This window comes from Amblyomma mixtum, chromosome 7 (genome assembly GCF_055824585.1).
Source record: "Amblyomma mixtum isolate Tamu chromosome 7, ASM5582458v1, whole genome shotgun sequence".
NCBI lineage: Eukaryota > Metazoa > Arthropoda > Arachnida > Ixodida > Ixodidae > Amblyomma > Amblyomma mixtum.
Window position 1 is genome coordinate 59,665,517 of NC_143018.1, and position 19,795 is coordinate 59,685,311.

A 19,795-nucleotide genomic window follows, 5' to 3' on the forward strand; every position below is an offset into this window, starting at 1 on the left:
TAAGCAATAATGGCGAAAGAACGGAGCCTTGTGGGACCCCTGTAGACTGGGCGTATGTTGTAGAAGTTAACGTACCCTTAGAACAAAAGAATGCTCTATTCCTTGAGAACTCTCTTATCCACGCAAAGAGGTACAAAGGAGGTTGTACATTAGCCAGTTTATTAAGCAAAATGCTGTGTTCAACGCTGTCGTAAGCCTTTGCAATATCTTAAAATTAACCAGAGCGGATAGCTCATTTTGCCTCATAGCTACCTTAATACGGCTCTCCAAGTCTATGTGCGCGGTTCAAATCGAACACCGCCGGTGGAAAATAATCTCAGCCTCGCTAAATCCTTGAAGACTCAGAATATGACCCCGGCACCGAATGTCGTCATCTTCCAGCTGGAACGGCCTACCTTGCTGACGTCTTTGATGGAATGCCGGTTGGGCACGGCTGGGTGCACTGTCGCTGCCCGGATGGTTCCCCGAGGGGCTTCCAGGGATGTCCGGCAAACGGGTGTCGCCTTGGTCTCGACCGCCGGGACCGCGTCTCTGGCGGCGGCGCTCAGATGAGGTGGATCCAGGCTTCCGAGCTCCCTTGGGACTTCCTGGCTTGTCAGGCAGCATTTCAGCGTTGCAGGTCAGCTCACTGATAACTGCTACGGCGTTTTTGACGAACAGCAGCCCGGCGGAACAGCCACCGATAGGCATTCAGTCTTCTTTTCGTCTCGCGCCCGGCGCGCACACCGAACGGGCTCGAGGGTCAGGTGATTGCGATAGCAATGGGAGGCGCTTTCGAACAATGAACTCGCAAAGAACCAGTAACGGAGTTTCTCCTCAAAAGTAACCAAATGGCACTGCACAATTTGTGTGTCTACGGTAACGCAATGGTTTATTGTTTCTCGAGCGCCCCGGAACACGGGTAATGGCTCAGTTCACGATTATCTGTGCTGTGGCTGCTCGGAAGTGCATCATGCATGCCTTTTTTTACCACTTCAACACTTCACGCCCAGTAAACGACGAAAGTATGGCAAAGGTAGAAATAAAGGAATAAAGGGCATGTAACGGTCTCCTGGGCCGCTTCAACCTGCTTAATCAGGAGACCTTTCAGCTTTTTTTTTTTTTGAGGGGGGGGGGGGGGGGATAAAGAATGAATGAATGAATTACTGCCTTCCAATTTGCACACCAGAGATTTCCACTCTGATGTGGAAATTGTCCGCTCCCGGACAACTTTCTGCGGCTCTGCAGCGAAGGCTACGCAGTTAAGGGAGGAACGGGGGCCTTTCTTCCCGTGTCTTGGAGAGAGGGCTCTTTTTTTTTAAGCAATGTTGGGGAATGGGTTCATTCTTCGCTTTAGGGGTGCGGATGGGCGAAATGGAGCGAGAGGATTGTCCGGAATCTCCCTCGTCGTGCGCTCTTGAAGGCAGTTGGAGTCCGTCTGAAGGTAACGCAGATTCAGGGGCTCCTGCCTCTTTTCCCTGCCGAAAAGAATGAGTGCCGTCTGCGGACGTACCTTTTTGGCCGGTTTCAGCTGGGAAGCAAGTCTGGCAGTGATACTGACTCGTGAAGTTCGCGCGGGCTTCTGGAATACAAGATGAACCTTGAAATGCTGGCGGTCCGCAAGCCACAGCTCTGCGGGCCACATATTTGAGATGGTCCTGAACGGAAGTGATGGTGTCGGAGAGCACGCAATCGTCAGCATACAAGCTATTTTTTGTAGATGTGTTAAAAAGGCGGGTCATTAACATAAAGCAAGAGAAGAAGTCCTAGACGAATACACCCTTGTGGAACACCTTATGACGTACTAACTGTGGAAAAAATGGTCGAGCTGAAGCATATGCATGTTGTGGTCGAGTGTAATGATACTTGCTGTTCTTGGTAGCGTCACGAAGGAGGACCGCAATCAATCGGGTGCATGGAGTTGCATATGCGTGGCAACAAAGTACGGGCCAGCATTCGTGCATTTCTGCAGTGGGGTAACCCAGGCGCAACACGGATTAGACAACAACTTTCTTAAAAGACAATGAATTGATTTGAAGGGTGATGTGCGTCAGGCTTGTTCAAGGCAAGAAAAAAAAACAACGTGATTTAAAACGAAAAGTGTAATTTGTTTATCTGGGCCGGCCCAAGTCTTGCGAGGAAGGTATATTTCCTGAAAAGGCGTTTATTATGGTGTTACCGGCGGCGCTACAGCGACGAGTGTCTAGAAAGAAGCGAAGAAAAGAAATTAATGATATGCATAGACGGTAAGTTAAAAAGTAACATAAAATCAACAAGTGGCACTAGATTTGATTCTAAGCCCTCTCATATTACCTCAGCCAAACAAAACATAACTTTTCATAGCTCTTTTTTTTTCTTGGGCAAACGACATATGTCTCCCGTCTGATATAGACCATTTTATGACCACCTGAATAAAAATGTAAGAGGGCACTATGGATCGAAACCCCATTGGAGTAGTATGAAATCATTGACGCCTCCTCTTAGCCTCTACTTGCTCCTCTTTGCCTCTATGTAGATTGTAACGTCACGTCTGAAAATCGGATCACATAATTCACCTTAAACCATAGTTAATGCACCTCGCCTTATATTCATTTCACATATAATTCACAATTAAATCATTTCATTCACACTTAATGCACTTAAAACACAATTTTGACCCAATTAGTTCACAATCAATGCATTCAATTTACATTTAATTCAATTATTTGTTATTGATTATTTGTTTCATTTCATTAATTTCCTCTTTATTTCCTTTCCTTTCGAAAAGGTAGGAGCCGGGACTAAAAGCTGTAAAAACAGCTTGACAGGGGCCCCGGCCCCCTACATGGTGGCACTGCAGCGTGTCGGAAACAACATAACCATGACAAAGGAAAAATAAATACAGATACATATTACAGAGGCAATATAGTTCAAGCGCAACAAATAAATACAAATTCAACATTGCAAGGCAAACAACCGTTTGTAACGCTTCAGACACAGAAAAAAAAGAAAACAAAAAAAAACAGATGAAGTACAATGTGTTGGACATTCTGGACAAAGTATGTAACGAATTGAAGCGACAGTAAATTTCTGCAAAGGACATGTGTACAATAATTACAGAACAGAAAACGCCTCACATTACAAGATCTAAGACAACTATAATAATTTCTACCGACAGAACAGACTAATCGTATGTTTAGATTCGTATGCTGGATCGAAATTCGACGACTCTAAACTATTGAGTAATGTGGGAGTAATATATTTCAAAGATTGCGTATGGTATGAGGTGCGAGGTGTAGGTACAAGCCATTTCTCCTTGTGCCTCGTAAGGCGAGGTCTGGCGTTTTCTTGTGGTTGGGCTAAAGATATTAAAAAATTACTTTTTTCTTTCACAAAAGATTTATATATTAGCATTAACCTATAGTTTATGTATAATTTGCAATTGATTCACAGTTGATTTACTCTAATTCACCTCTAAATTCATTCCAATGTATCGTCACCCACATTAATCCATCTTAATTTAAAACTAATTTATCTTAATTCACTCTATTGCACCTTAATTAATCTTCATTAACTACTGGCGTTTCTATAATTTGTTATTATTGATTAGATTTTGATTAACTCCAAAGCCCCCATCGTTTCACCTCGGTATTCATTTCGGACATTCAAATTTCAAGCCGCGCGTTGGCTCCGCCCCCTTCCGGTCACGTGGTAGGTCGCGAGGGGGCGACACGTGGTACGACACTTCCGGTGATTCAAAATTCGCGTACTTGCGCCCCGACCACGACCACTTTTGGCCGCTATTTGGCTCTAATTAATTAACGAATGATCCCCACAACTGCTGCCGACAGGTTTTGCGAACACGAAATCGTCGACATAGCCAAGAAAGGTTTTCGCTTTAATAATTTTCTTTTTACTGTGGGCAAAGCGTGGGACAGTTAATCAAGGTAATGCCTTGAATCAAGGTTCTGCCCCAGCGATGTTCCAGCGTAAAATGGACAAAGTATTGAAAGGTCTGAAGTGGAACACTTGTGACGTATGCTTAGATGATGACGTATGCTTCGAGCTTTGAGGAACTTATTAAAAGGCACCGGACAGTACTGGAGGCGACAAAGTCATCAGGGCTAACACTTCAACTAGATATGCGACATTTCGCTTCCGAGGAACTCTAGTTTCCAGGCCACGTGATAAGCAACGATGCAGTACGCCCCCGGACACGCAGAAAAAAAGCTGCTGTGGCACTGTTTCCACAGCCGTCTGACAAGAAAGCTGTGCGCAGGTTCCTGGGGCTGTGTGCATATAGTACGGACGATTTCTAAGATTTCGCGCATTGCCAAGCATTTGACGCAGCTTGCCGGAAGTGCAATTCAAATCGGAAACACGCCGCCGCTGTGGCGCAGTGATTATGGTGTTTGGCTGCTGACCTGACAGACGCGGGTTCGATCCCAGCCGCGGCTGTCGCATTTCGATGGAGGCGAAATGCTAGGGCCCCCTGTAGTGCACGATGTCAGTGCAAGTTAAAGAACCCCAGGTGGTCGAAGTTATTGAAGCCCTCCACTATGCTGTCCTTCATAGCCCCATAAACCCAGACGAGTCAAAAGAGAAACATTGCTGCATGAAGCATTTCAAGAACTTCAGCGAGGCTTACAGTCGCCGCCTGTGCTTCGGCAGTTCTACGAAAACGCCGAAATTGAAATTCATACCAATGCAAACAATGCGGAGCTAGGCGCCGTTCTCGTCGAGAAGCAGCAAGCCCGAGAGACAGTGACAACGTCCAGTGCATAGGCTAACAACTCCACAGCGGAGAAGGAATGCCATGCGATAGTGTGGGACACTTCAAAATTTCGCTCGCTCATAAACAGCAGGCCTTTAAAAATTATGACTGACTATCATGCGTTGTGCTCGCTCGCCAACTTGAACCCATCGTCCAAATTGACGTCGGCTAGAAGTTGGATGCAAGCACCCTGATTACTTAGAGCAGGGGTTCTCAAACTGGGTTCCGCGGAACACAGGGGTTCCGCGGGCTGTCTTCTTGTGTTCCGCAAGAACCCTCACCGGCCCCGACCCGGCAGCTGATATGAGACTGGCTCTGAGTGCTACTGAGCCACGCTTTGACTTGCTCTTAAAAGGGAAGCAGTACCACCCATCACATTAGTATTTGTATTAATCTGTGCAATAAATATTTAACTTTTGCAACTCTCTCTTTGCAAAAATGTACTCGACAACATTGCTGGTAAATGAAAGCGGGGGGGGGGGGGTTCTCTGGAACTTATTGAAGGCTTTTGGGGTTCCTCCAAGCAAAAAAGTTTGAGAACCCCTGACTTAGAGGATCACAGCCAGACATTCCTCTCGATCTCTGCTAGCTCGCTCTTAGCTTTGTTCCTTGATCTCTTGATCGCTTAGGTGAGATTCACGCCCGATTCCTCGAGGGGGTGTCGAGGTGGTACAGAGCAGTGCTTCGCAATGAAAAATTAGCTGAGGTTTAGCCCTGGTTAAACCGGGCAAGTTGCGTAAGCAAGCAGCAACTGTTTTGCCCGAGGCGACCGCGCGTATTTATTCCCCGTTTCCCTCCCGTTTCCTCTCTCCTCTCTCCACATTCCGACGCATGCGTACATGCGTCGAGGGCGCATGACTAGGCGCGCGGCAGCGGCGGCGGCGCAGCGACGGTCCTGCCGCCTGGTGGAGCGCGTCTGAAACGGTTGCTATGGCAACGGCGCTCCATCTATTTGACCTCGGCTACCGGCGGGAGCTACGCGACGGCTCGAAACCTGGCGCAGTATTGCTTACGCAATAAAAACAAATAGCCGCCTATTATAACCAAGAGCATGAGCATCTGCGTGAGTCCCGACGCATTTAAATGTATTCGCTCGCATGTTGCCAAGGCGATTAATTCCTCGCCATTAAACTATTTCTTCACGCTAATCCCTGACTGATGTCTCCAAGCGAAGTTAGTTAAATATGCAACAGCCGCAGCAGTGGACACCTGTTTTTCTTTTGTTTTTCTTTTGTTTTTCCTTTTTTTGCTGACATGCAAATGGCGTAATACTGGCTCTTATCTAGGTGCTTTCATTGAGTACATAAAATAACCTCTTCTCGCACCAGTAGCGTTCCCTTGCCCTTTAGAAGAGGCTCTTGTATGATTAAATGTCGCGCTAAAGGAGAAGTCCATTTCATAACTCCCTATACTATTAAATTCACCTCTAGGTACTGCGCTGCGACTCAAGCAAAATCTCTCACTTTAGAGTTAAAGCGTCGCAACATGACCCACCAGCGAAAGAATTTGAGACAAGACATTGATGAAATCGATAATTCACTCTGGGTAGGGGGAGGCGCCCTGATACTCGCGAACGATCTGTTATCACCGATCTTCATGCACGACCCATCTAATCCGTTCCACTTTTCTTCAGCCCCCGACCCTGCGCTCATTTTCTGGGAGGGATTGCGAACCGACCCCACCATAACCTGAAAAAAGCGCCACCTGGGTGGCGTAGCGATTTAGCCTTTTTCCATGCTCTGTATGTTCATTATTCGTTGTCCGCTGCTGTATGCGCAAGCGCTACTGTTTTAGGAAACTTTGTACGAGGACCCGCGTGATTACACGAAACCTGGCAACAGAGTTAACAGTAGAGCGCAAGCACTGCAAGAGCTTCCATATTTTCTTATACTGCATTGAAACATGACGTTTGTGAATAGTGTCTCCCAGCCCTGCTCACATTTTGTTTCAAAAATTTAAAATACAAAGAAGTCCTCACAATTACAAGAACGATGAACAGCGTTATGAAAAATGTACTCTCATAAATTAGTATCACGGGTTGCAGATATACATTGCAGGCGTACACGGTGAACAGAAATTATTACGGTGACCTTCGGTTTTTTTTTTCACGGAGCCTATCTGCGTCATGATCAAATGCAATCATAGCGCTTAGCTCGGGGACCGTGGTGGCGCCACTCACCATAACTTTGATCACTCAAAGTTCCCCTGCGGGATTTGTGGCCCAAAGCTTACGCTGGTAGGCCACGATCACGTTTGTGAGAAGCACAGCGAGGAGTTTTCTGCAGCGGCGCTGGGTAAACGACGCCGTCAGGGTCAGTGTTTACGAGCTAGGGTACCTTTTAAACACCCGCTTACTTTCAGGGCGGGGACAACTGCTGTTCGGTTGGGAGGCGCCATTTTGTTTCTCAATGCGCGCACCTCTGATGTGGACAGACACGATGTTGGCAAATTTCTGCCAGTAATAAGGCTTGTATGCCGGGCAGTTGTATTGGATGATCTCGAGATCCCCGGCAGCCGAAAACGTCGGCGTTTGGAATAATATTACGTCGCTGCAAACTGGAACCTGTAAAAAAAAAATGGCGTAGTTGTGATCAACCTAACGGCGAAGCTGAACATGGAGGTTCCCAAAAGCGCAGTCATTTCGTAGTTTCGCAGAGCCCACACTACCTGCGTTCGTTTGTTTTATTCTGCGTTGGTCACGTGACACCACATACTCTCTCGTTCTACACTGTCGCAGCTGCCGTCCGCGAGAACGAGGAGACTGAAAGGCACACAGTCGGAGCATCATGTGTCCAGACGTCAAGAGAGCTGTCCTCCGTATATTGTAATCCACCACGCAAGTAACTGATAATGGGTCGTATGGTGCCGTCGCAGCCAGGAGAATCGGTCGCGACAAACGACTGGCGCAATTTGTGACACTTTCCAAGCAGCCGCTGTGAGGCTTCAACCGGTCAGACAGGGTGGCAGAATCGCCAACTTGCACGAAGCCTCATTAAGCGGGCGCTGCAACAGTAGCCCATTAAAAACTAGTAGTCAAAGATACAAGCCATTTATGTCCTCCGGAAGGGCGCTTATGTGATGAAGGCCATTACGTACGCTTTTAAAGCATTATCTCACTATACGCAAAGATGCTTCAGAAACAGATCCTTTATTCAAGACTGTGGTGCCGTTCAGACTTTCAAAGCAGCAACTGAATTGTAAGTTTGGTTACTCCTCCGTGTGCTCTGAACTTCCAGTCTAAAAAAAGTAGGATAATTGCAGCGTTTTCGTTTCTAACGTTCGTTGGCAGTGTTCCCTTTTCTTGCCTTCATAACAGGTTCATCACTGACTAGTAATCTTACTACAATTACCCTGTATTATTGACGGACTCATGATTGTAATGAAAGCCCCCAGCAAAGGAATTCAGTAGCTGCCTTTCTGAAGACCTCATCTGGCTACGATGTTTTAAGTAAACAGGGGTGCGACTCGAGCTCATCGCACTGCATTCTACACACGCCGATAATAGAGAGATTTAAAATAGGGGACTGTACCACTACCCCTCCCTGGGAAAGCCTTTAGAGCCCCCACATAACAGAATCAATAAAAACAAAAAGTTACAAGATGTCTACCTAGCTACGCTGACTCGGCGATTTTCTTTTTTGCATTGTTGTTGCGCATAACCGGTGCGACGCATAAAAGCGGCCGAAAGAAGTTCTGTTCCAACGCGCTGCCAGTGACAGCAGGAGAGACCAGACCACACAGAAATCTACCCAGCGCTTCCTGACGAGGATACCAAAACCCAGGACAACAGGAAGTAAAGAACAGTCGCTGCACTGCGATGCAACGACTCTAGCTTACAGTTAGGCCTTGCCGGGGTCCCGCAGCAGCGCCCCTACGAGGTCGTTCCGTGAACTACGAGGAAAAACAGAGGAGGAGGAGCAAGAAAGGAGAGCAGAAAATGAAGCAAGCGAGCACTATCGTTTTGCTGCCACCACCGCGTCTTAAATACCATATCAGAATCGTCCAAGTGGAATCTGATACTTACAAATTCTATCATGTGATAGTGATAAGGAGGAACCGTCACGGAGATGATAATTAGGTCTCGCTAGGCACATTCTTTCTATTCGTTAGAAGGGATCAAAGCATGGATACTGTTTAAATTCTTTCTTTTTTCTGTTCAAAACCTGTGCCTCGGAAAAACCTTGTAACGGCATTCAACATTTTAAAATTGTCTCAGTAGCCGTTAAAAACATTCCTGTCTTAAAGCCATAAATTCTCTGGTTGCGCATTAACAGCGTGCCTCAACGAAAACGCAAGGTGGAGAAGACTTACGGCGAATTCATACGGTTAGGCGGCCATCACAGCACTCAGCCAGTCGAGCCCAAGCGCGATACGAGTTAGATTTCTGCATTCGGGGTAATATACTCACCACCCCCTCGCCACAACTAGCTCTTGCAACGCCACCACTCTCCAGTGCACTCCGCTCCTTCAGTGCGCGCGGCAGGTATGGTAATAGGCGACTGCGCGTTTCTATAGAATATCCCCAGGATGAACGACGCGCACCACTCCTGAAAAGCTGCTGGCGCCGGAGGGCACATTAATTCCGTCGCCGTTTCCTTCCGAGCAAGCCAACATAATGTCATGCGGCAGCAAATCGGTTCTATGGCACCATTGGAGATGTCTGGGTCTGCTGGCCATTGCTTTACTCTGTGCGCAGAGTGAACCTGTTGCGGTATAAGGCGAGCGTCTGCAGAAAGTGCACCTGTATCTAGAAGATCAGATTGATGCAGGAAGAATTATTGTCTAGACGCCCGCACTCCTTCACCCTCATTCTGAGAGACTGAATGAGAGCAGGCATGATTGAGTGGTTGCTGAAGCCTTTGACTTTTCTTGATCGCACAGCCATATCTCGTTTTACGATGGGAATTTTAGATATATATTCGTTAATAACTTATTACCAGCCAGAGTTAAGACTCTGCACTTGAGAAACTCGGCAACCGATCTTTCGATTTCGACTAACTAGAAGTTACTTAACAAACACTTGAACCTTGGTACAACAGCGTTTTCCGATTACTCCTCCATTGAAAACGCTGCATTCAGGGTTCGAACCCATCGTGATAAGCAACAGAGCCGACCTTTTTCGAAATGCGTATATAACGTGCATAACAGCATATTGCCACGAGGCGCCGGGGACAATGGAGGAGCAGATTGAAGTGGATCTTTATTGCGCGCCCATGGAGTACTGAACACCTCAGCGGCGGCGGTAGCAACAGGCGTGCTGGGCGGTCGCCGAAGCACAGAATTACCGCTGCTTTCGGCCGCGCTCAGTTTAAAGCTGACTGAGAACTTTCGACTTAAGGCGCGGAAATCGCCTACGAAAACCGTGAATAACGTACAACCAGTTTCACGCGGCTATACATGCATTCCAGAAAAATCTGGTAACATCTCTCGCCAGTAACCACTGGCAAAGGCAGGCGCCAGCGGCTTTGATGACGACAAAAAAAACCTTACAAGGCTTAGTGGCATGACCTTCCTTTTAACGCAGCATCGGCCCGATGATTTTCAAAGGAAACGAAAGGCAGCTAAAATAAACACAGAGGATGTAAACACAAAGCGTCCATTAGCGCGCATTGGTTTTAGGCGCACGACGCGTATAACTTCTGGGCGTGCGCGGCACCGCTGTGCTGCTGTGGCTTTGTAGAGGACGACCGCGTGGTCAAGTTCCCCAATTCGGCAAACAATCTTGTATGGATGGACCCAGAGTAGCGGAGCAAAATCTTTTCAGTCAGTTTGTATTCCGAGCGGCGTAAGCTGCATCTTCGGTCGCCGGTTCGCTGTTGGTCTGTAATATGCGTAGTCAGGCAAATCTTTGAGCTTGTTCTGGGCGCTCCAGGTAGGCGACGACGTCGAGGTTGTCTCATCGGTGATGTTTTTCAGCATGGCGTCGAGCGTGGTGTTTACCTCTCAGCGTAAACACCTGAATGCGTAAACCTCAATGCGTCCTCCGGGTGGTGTCGTGCACTGCGGTGTTGCAGGCGAAGACAACGTAGGGAAGGACGACATCCCAGGTTTTGTGCTTCGTGTCGATACACATGGCAAGCTTGTCTGCGTAGTCTTGTTCAAGCGCTCCGTGAGGCCGTTTGTTTGTGGATGGTGCGCATGCAGTCGTCCTCCGATGGCTTGCGCTAATGTAGCGTAGGTTGGTTCGCGTCAGCGGAAGCCCTAGCATGGCGACAGATCCAAACCAACGCGTAGTCAAACTTAGACATCTATAGCAAGATGCTGGTTGATTTGTTTGGTTGGTTTATTGGGGTTTAACGTCCCAAAGCGACTCAGACATTGAGGGACGCCGTGGTGAAGGGCATCGGAAATGTCGACCACCTGGGGTTCTTTAACGTGCACTGACATCGCACAGCACACGGGCCACTAGAATTTCGCCTTCATCGAAATTCGGCCGCCGCGGCCGGGATCGAACCCGCGTTTTTCGGGTCAGCAAAGACTTGTGCACTTTCATCATGTTTGTAATGTATTTTCAGCTGGTGTTCAATTTCAATTTGGAGAAGCTGTCTAACCGTTGTCTGTGTCTAAATGTTTTTTTAACTGTTGACCTCATTACGCTGCATTTCTAAATTATTTATTAAATGCATTTATTAACTGTTACCCTGTCATGTGGCTAGCAACATGGTGAAAACATTTTTTTATGAAGTCAACGTTCTTTTTTTAAAGTTATAGCAAAGTAAGTCCTTCGTTATTTAACGTTGCTCACAATTTGTAGCAATCCCTCAACGTTGAAGCAACATTATGCGTCACTTGGGTCTAATTTGATTATCGCCCCCCCACCTCGGATCTTCACCTTTGCACATGGGGTTAATCTCATTAGACATGCTCAAGCTTATTCACCATGCTAGTCTGCGGACATTGTTGAACAAGAGTAAACCACACAGATCGGAAATGAGACGTCATGTGGCGCCTAGTCCGGGGGCCAACAGTTACGGCGTGTAATTCATTCATTCATTCATTCATTCATTCATTCATTCATTCATTCAGAAAATGCATATTACGGCCAGCCACCTTCACGAATGTGTTTTGGATGGTCCATCCATTTTAGATGCAACAGAGCAAGCGTTCGTTCTGTTATGGAGAGTTTGTACGTAACACTTACGGAATTTTTTTGCAGTGTCCATCGAAATTCGACCACCGCGGCCGGGATCGAACCCGCGTCTTTCGGGTCGGCAGCCGAGCACTGTAATCACTGAGCCCCCCCCCCCCCCCCTTCCCTGCGGAACTCAGCGTAGCGTGCGTGTGATCCCTATGTGCCCGGTTGTCAGCGCGTCATGAGAAGCCTTCAAAATTTCTTCTCGAAGGCTGTTAAGAACGACAAGCAGTCTTGCTTGGCGCAAAGTTGTATTTTTACAGAAAGAACAACCCACACTTGTACGCTGCTGGGGTTGAAGAAGCGTTGCCTTTCAGTTACTCGGTGGGAGGTTGTACGTCGGAGTTCGAACGTTGCTTTTGCGCGAAAGTTCTGCTGCTGATAGGTACTGTGAAAAGCTTCTATGCTTTTCACACGATCTTCATTTCATTCTTGACCGGGGTTCCATGGCTGACTGTATATTCCTCGATTTCTCCAAAGCATTTGACAAAGTTTCTCACAAATTACTACTTTTCAAATTAAATAATCTCAAACTCCACCCTAACATCATTCCGTGGCTTCAGTCTTTCCTCACTAACCGTTCCCAATACGTGACAACAAACAAATCGAACTCTCGTTCCTCTCCAGTGGGCTCAGGCGTTCCCCAGGGCTCTGTACTAGGGCCCCTTCTTTTTCTGATCTATATAAATGACTTGCCTAACAACATTGTTTCTTCCTTATGTCTTTTTGCTGACGATTGTGTTATTTACCGTGAAATTAACAGTGACTCTGGCATTTCTGTTCAAGCCGCCGCGGTGGCTCAGTGGTTATGGTGCTCGGCTGCTGACCCGAAAGACGCCGGTTCGATCCCGGCCGCGGCGGTTGAATTTCTTTGGAGGAGAAGTTCTAGAAGCCCGTGTATTGTGCAATGTCAGTGCACGTTAAAGAACCCCAGGTGGTCGAAATTTCCGGAGCCCTCCACTACGGTGTCTCTCGTAGCCTTAGTCGCTTTGGGACGTTAAACCCCATAAACCAAACCATTTCTGTTCTTCAATCTGACATTAACCAAGTTTCAGAATGGCGCAAATTAAGGCACATGGAACTTAATAGGTGCAAACATATGCGTGTTTCTCGACATAACACTGAAGTAGCCACTCACAACCTTAATAATACTCCTCTTGAAACTGTGTCTTCCTATAAATACCTTGGTGTGCACATAACTTCCAACCTTTCTTGGAATCTGCATGTGGAATTTATTACTAGCAATGCTAACCGTATGTTGGGGTACCTGCGTCGTACGTAACTACTACCTTTCTTCTAGTTCAATAAAATTGCTTCTTTATAAAGCACTTGTTCGGCCTAAACTGGAATATGCAGCATCTGTCTCGGACCCTGGCCTTGCATCATTAGCATCTGATATCGAATCTGTTCAAAACCGCGCGTCACGTTTCATACTTTCCAATTATCACCGTAACTCCAGTGTTGCCGCTATGAAAACTACTTATCATTGCCACCGCTTTCACTCCGCAGAAAAATTTCTCGCTTATGCCTATTTCATAAGATCTATTAGTACAATCCTGTCCTTAAGAACCGTCTACTAACTACCCCTACATATCTTTCAGGTCGCATTGATCATCTTCACAAAGTAGGTGTTCCTTCATGTCATACCAAACACGCTTTTTATTCGTTTGTCCCTAACACTTCTGACAGTTGGAACCACCTTCACAGGCTCATTGTCGATATTACTGACCCAAATGCCATTAAGACTGCTGTATGTAATCTCTATTTATAGATTTTAGTCAATTTTCTTTGCGTTGGTTTTCGCTATCATGTTGCTGTCTGCCGGAAATGTTCTTTCTTTTTGCCTCACTTGTTCTTTCTTCCCCTTTTCTTTTTGCCTTTTTTTTTCTCTCGCTTTTCGCCGCGTTATAACTTCTTCTATTTTGTTTTTCTGCTGCACTGTACCTTATACAACGCACATCTTTCCCGCTCCCCTCTTTAATGCCTTCGGGCCCTGAGGGCATTTAAATAAATAAATAAATGGGAAGGTGTCGCCATGGTCCTCTTCCGGAGGTGACTTTAAAAGGGCTCGTGACAGTGACAGGTAGTCGGTGTCGGAGTGCTTACGTCTAGACTTGTAAACTACAATAACGTCGCACTCTTGGAGTCGTAGGCTGCATCAATTTAGGCGGCCCGAGGTATACCTTCAAATTAGTAAGTCAACTTAACAACTTTGCATGGCCTTCCGTAAATTGTGGGGTTGAAAGGGGGGGAATAAACACGTTCTCCCCGCTTAAGCGCGGCTGAGCCAGTTCAAAACCGCGCGGCCCCCACCCCGTGGTCGCGTACGCTACTGAGCGCACGCCGACCACGGCGGGCCGTGCTCTAGGGAACAAAGGAACGACACACTGGCTGACACAAACAAGGCATTTATTGCTATAGCAACAATAACGCCAGCTAGCAACAAAATACACTGAGGAATCTAGGATGTCCGACTCACCAGCACGGCTACGAGCGAACGTTCGCCCACGGTAGGGCAAAGGGAAGATCCGAGGCCAGACGGGACGAGCTGAGGGGAACAAGTTTCCACACGAGGACGCCCGCGGCACAGAGCGGAGCTTTGCGCGTGAACGTCCAACACGCTTCCCGATGCCGAGCAGAAGAGACCTCGCCTTCCCCCGCGCGCGAGCGGCCAAACACGCCATCCGTGGCGCTGCTGTCGCTGCGACGCGAGCGCCCTCCCCTGTTAGCTAGAGTAACCAAACTAAAGGGAGTGCTTTTCGGGGGCAGCTAACAACAGTGGGGTGCAGTGCGGGAAAGTGAACGCAGGGGACGAAGGCGTCCCCACATCCCCCCAACCTTAAATAGACCCACGCGCCTGCAAGTTACATGCTATGGAGGAGTCTCCTGGTCTTCATGCACTTGAGGCAGGTCGTGCAGCGGAGGTCACGCCAACAGGGTGCACGCAGTCTTCCGCGGTATTCCGAAGGCGGCGTGAAGGTCTCCGCTGGGACGACTCGCATGGCCCGCGGGCTATGTGCCCGCAGGCCCGCGAAGAGGAGGGCCGGTTGACCACTGCAGGCCAAGATTCCGCAGTAGTCGCCAGGGCAGCAGCAGCCGGAGGTGGCTGCTGTCTGGTCTCGCCACGACTGCCCCGGATGGATGCGGCGAACAGGATACAGGCCGCTCCGTCGCAGCAGGCGGCAGCGAGACGATGTGCACACGCCAGCAAGCCGGAGTGGCTCCACTGGATCTGAAAGATTGCCAAAACACACTCCGCATGCCTTTAACGTAGGTCACGGGAGGGGAAACGGCGTACACAAGGGCCACGTGGCTCAATGCTCAACTCGCTAGCAAAACGTGTCGGGCGGCTGTGCAGCGCAAAGTTCGAGTGAACAAAGCCCTTTCTTGAGTTGAACGAGAATGCTCGGTTCATGCGAGGTTAAAAAAACGGGTGGGCCAGCAAAGTGCGCCCCCCTCTCAATACCACGGTCCGGTGGTCGTGTCACTTTTGACAAGGTGCAGGCAGCTATGAATAGCCTTAGGCCTCACTACCACTGTGAAGGCCGACGACCCCCAACAAAAGAAAGACCCGAAACGGGTTTCGTGCGCGCAGCCGCGAGGAGACATCAGCGTTGTGGGGTGGTCCTCCCCGCTCACTGCACGAAGCAGCTGCTGAGTGATCGGCGCCCACCGTATCGGACGGTGTCGGAACGCCCGGTGCCGAGCTGCAATACCAGCGAGCTCGTTACGGCACCCGTGGCCCCAGCCTCAGGACGAATCCGGACTCCCTTCGGGAACTCATCCGTTCCGTGGTCCGCGAGGAGCTGCAGCACCTTCAAGCCACATTTGCCCCTCGCGTCGATTCCGTCACCAGCGTCATCCGCGAGGAAGTCCGACAGGCACTCAGGGCACAAGACGCTGCAGCTGTGCCGGCGCCGAAACCGACCCCATACGATCCCGCGCCGTACCCGACTCCTGTCCAGCCAGTCACGTACGCGGACGTCGTGCGCCGCGCGGCCCCATCTCCTGGGCCTTCGCCTTACACCGCACCATTGGTCGCGGTGCACTCTGCCCAGCCGACTCCTTACTGGGCGGATCGGCGCCAGGCACCGCGGAAGACTGACCTCTGGCGCACTCCGGATCAACGCCCGCTCTGCTACCACTGTGGTGAGGCCGGCCATCTCTACCGGCGGTGCCCCTATCGCGAAATGGGACTACACGGTTTTTCTGTCGACAGCCCCCGTCCACGCCCTGGAGAGCGCCCTCAAGACATCGCCGAGTATGTCACCCGCCAGCGTAGTTCACCATCTCCTCCGCGCCGCGATTCGCGATCGCCCTCTCCACGCCGGTCTTCGCCCTCTGGGTCCCGTTTCGCCTCAGGACAACGTGGTTCCTCGAGCCCTCGTCGGGAAAACTAGCTCCGGCGGCCTTTGGAGGCGAGGCCGCCGAACGCCGTTCCGACGCAAAGCTTCCACCGCCGCAGCAACTGAATCGCCCCGACGTCGCACGCCGCATCGCTGCACAGTTTTCCCCGACGCGCCTTTCGTATCGCCGCGATGCCGCAACCCCAATCGCCGACCCGCTTCCGCCGCCGCACCGACCCAATCGCCCCGACGCCGAACGCCGCATCGCCGAAGAGTTTTCCCCAACGCGCCGCTTGAATCGCTCCGACAGCACAACCCCAGTCGCCGACCAGGTTCCGCCGCCGCACCGACTGAATCCTCCACAACAGCCATCGACGGGCCGTGCTGAAGGCAGGGTCTCCTTGGATATCCCTGTTCTCGTCGACACAAAGGAGGTCAGCGCGTTGGTTGATACGGGCGCAGATTACTCTATCCTTAGCGGACTGCTTGCGACGGCCCTGAAAAAAGTGACGACACCCTGGGACGGTCCCGACATACGCACGGCAGGCGGACATCTTGTCGCACCACTCGGCATGTGTGCGGCCCGGGTTACGGTTCGAGGCTGCACATTCGTTGCCACTTTTCTCGTTCTCCGCGAATGTTCTCGCGATGTCATCCTTGGCATCGACTTTCTTCGCGAGCACGGTGCGGTCATAGACCTCCCGAACCGCTTGGTGACGTTTTCTACCGCAATGGCCACAGAAGAACCTGCGCACCAGGGTTCTCGGTCCGCCCTGCGAGTCGCCGACGATAACGTTACGGTGCCACCACGTGCCAGCATTCTCACGAGAGTTACCTGCGACGAGCCACATAGGGGACTCCGGGTTATCGAGCCTAATGTCTCCCTCGTACTCACTAAGGGGGTTGCGGTGGCACGGGGCCTTGGATCCTTTTATGACGGTTGTACAGAGGTCCTTGTCACCAACTTCTGCAATGAACATCGACATCTGTTCCGTGGCACAGCCATCGCTTACGTTGACCATGTTCAGGAAGTGGCCGAATGCTTTGCTTGTGCGGAGGACACACCTGGAGCTGAAGCCGAAGCGGTCACCAGCGTAGACATAAATCCTGGCCTTCCACCCACTGAAAAGAGGCAACTCCAGGACCTTGCGGGAGTTTGGTGCGTGTTTCACGTCGTCGTCCAAAGTGCGCCAAACGTCGATAGTTAAACACCGCATTATCACGCATGAAGGAGCCCGACCCATCCATAAGCAGCCCTATCGTGTGTCCCCTCGTGAGCGAGATGCTATTCAAACACAGGTCGAAGAGATGCTCACAGACGGCGTCATCCAACCGTCAAGCAGTCCGTGGTCGTCTCCTGTCGTCCTCGTGAAAAAGAAAGACGGGACACTACGGTTCTGCGTCGACTACAGGAAGCTGAACAGTGTGACCAAGAAAGACGTGTACCCGCTCCCGCGTATCGACGACTCCCTCGACCGACTTCGTCAAGCCAAGTACTTCTCTTCGGTCGACCTCAGAAGTGGTTATTGGCAGATAGAAGTTGATGAGAGGGACCGTGAGAAAACCGCCTTCATTACACCGGACGGGCTGTATGAATTTCGCGTCCTCCCATTCGGGCTCTGCTGTGCTCCTGCCACGTTCCAAAGAATGATGGACACCGTTCTCACCGGTTTGAAGTGGCAGACCTGTCTTGTTTATCTTGACGATGTCATCATTTTTTCCGCAACGTTCACGGAACATCTGCACCGCCTCAGGACTGTCCTCAAAGCCGTTGGATCCGCCAACCTCTCCCTCAAACCAGAAAAATGCCACTTTGGGTTCACCGAATTGAAGTTCCTCGGGCACGTCATTAGTGCTGACGGAATCCGCGCTGACCCAGAAAAGCTTGCTGCCGTTGCTGCCTTTCCGGTCCCCTCCCACAAAAAAGCAGTCCGACGTTTTCTAGGCCTGTGCTCCTATTATCGCCGCTTCATTAGAAACTTCGCCCAGCTCGCCAGCCCTCTGACGCTCCTAACCCGTGATGACACATCATTTTCCTGGGGCAACGAACAACAGACTGCATTCGACGAGTTACGACGCCTACTCCAATCACCGCCCATCCTGGCACATTTCGACGAAGACGCCGATACGGAGGTACACACGGATGCGAGCAACGTCGGTCTTGGCGCCGTTCTAGTTCAGCGGCAAAACGGTGTCGACAAAGTAATTGCCTACGCCAGCCGCGCACTGTCGCGTGCTGAGTTGAACTACTCTACCACGGAAAAAGAATGTTTAGCGGTAGTCTGGGCCGCCGCCAAGTTCCGCCCATACCTCTATGGCAGACCGTTTCGTATCGTCACCGACCACCACTCGCTGTGCTGGCTGAAAAATTTAAAGGACCCTTGCGGCCGCTTAGCACGTTGGGCATTACGCCTGCAGGAATTCGATTTCACCGTCACCTACATTCAGGCCGGAAACACACCGACGCTGATACCTTGTCACGCGCTCCCGTCGAACCTCCTCCGCAAGACACCACCGACGATGATAGCTTCCTTGGAGCGGTCAGCACATCTGAGCTCGTTTCCAGACAGCGTGCCGACGCCGAGCTCCGTCTGCTCATCGAACATCTCGAAGGTGGGTGCCCTGAAATACCACGAAACCTAGCTCGTGGACTATCGTCGTTCTGCCTGCGGAGAGGGGTGCTTTATAAAAAGAACTCTACTTCAAGTCCCACAACTTACCTGCTCGTCATACCGTCTGATCTGCGGGATGAAGTCCTCCTTGCCTGCCATGATGAACCGACTTCCGGCCACCTTGGAGTTACCCGCACCTTATCCCGAATCCGGCAGAACTATTACTGGCCCAACCTAACTTCAAGTGTCAAGCATTATGTCCGGACATGCCGGCAATGCCAGCGGCGAAAAAAACCCGCGCTCAAGCCTCCTGGACTGCTTCAGTGCATCGAGCCGCCACAAATACCATTCGACAAAGTCGGCATGGACCTCCTGGGGCCATTTCCTCTCTCGTCTTCCGGCCACAAGTGGATCGTAGTCGCCACAGACTACTTGACCCGCTACGCTGAAACGAAGGCCCTTGCGCGAGGTACTGCCGCCGAAGTTGCCCACTTCTTTATGCACGACATCGTGCTTAGACACGGCGCCCCATCGGCCATCATTATACTGACCGCGGCAAGGCGTTTACAGCCCGACTCCTACGTGACATCTTAGCGCTTAGCCATACTGCTCATCGACCAACAACAGCGTATCATCCCCAAACCAATGGTCTAACGGAACGGCTCAACAAAACATTGGCGGACATGATCTCGATGTACGTCGACGTTGAACACAAAACCTGGGATGAGGTCTTGCCGTACGTCACCTTCGCATATAATACCGCGACGCAGGAAACCACCCAGTTCACCCCGTTCCGTCTCGTGTATGGCAGAGAGGTCCGCATGATGCTAGACGCCATGCTGCCGTACGGCGACGCAGAGCTTCCCCCTGAAGCTGGCCACTTCGTGGAGCAAGCAGAGCAGGCCCTTCAGCTGGCCCGCTTGCACATCAAGGACCAGCAATCCGCCAAAGCCCGATACTATAGCCTTCGGCA

At 50.3% G+C, this 19,795-nt stretch overlaps 1 protein-coding gene across 1 annotated transcript in view; it reads right to left on the reverse strand.

Moving 5' to 3' along the window:
• Positions 1-1,624, reverse strand: part of LOC149336207 (uncharacterized) — a 4,358-nt gene extending 2,734 nt beyond the window's left edge. Inside the window, exons 1-2 of the mRNA XM_089554097.1 lie at positions 1,493-1,624; positions 396-587 (exon numbers count right to left, since the gene is read on the reverse strand). Coding sequence (XP_089410223.1) covers positions 396-587; positions 1,493-1,624 — 324 coding nt within the window. The remainder of the gene's footprint in view (positions 1-395; positions 588-1,492) is intronic.
• Between the last annotated feature and the right edge of the window lie 18,171 nt (positions 1,625-19,795).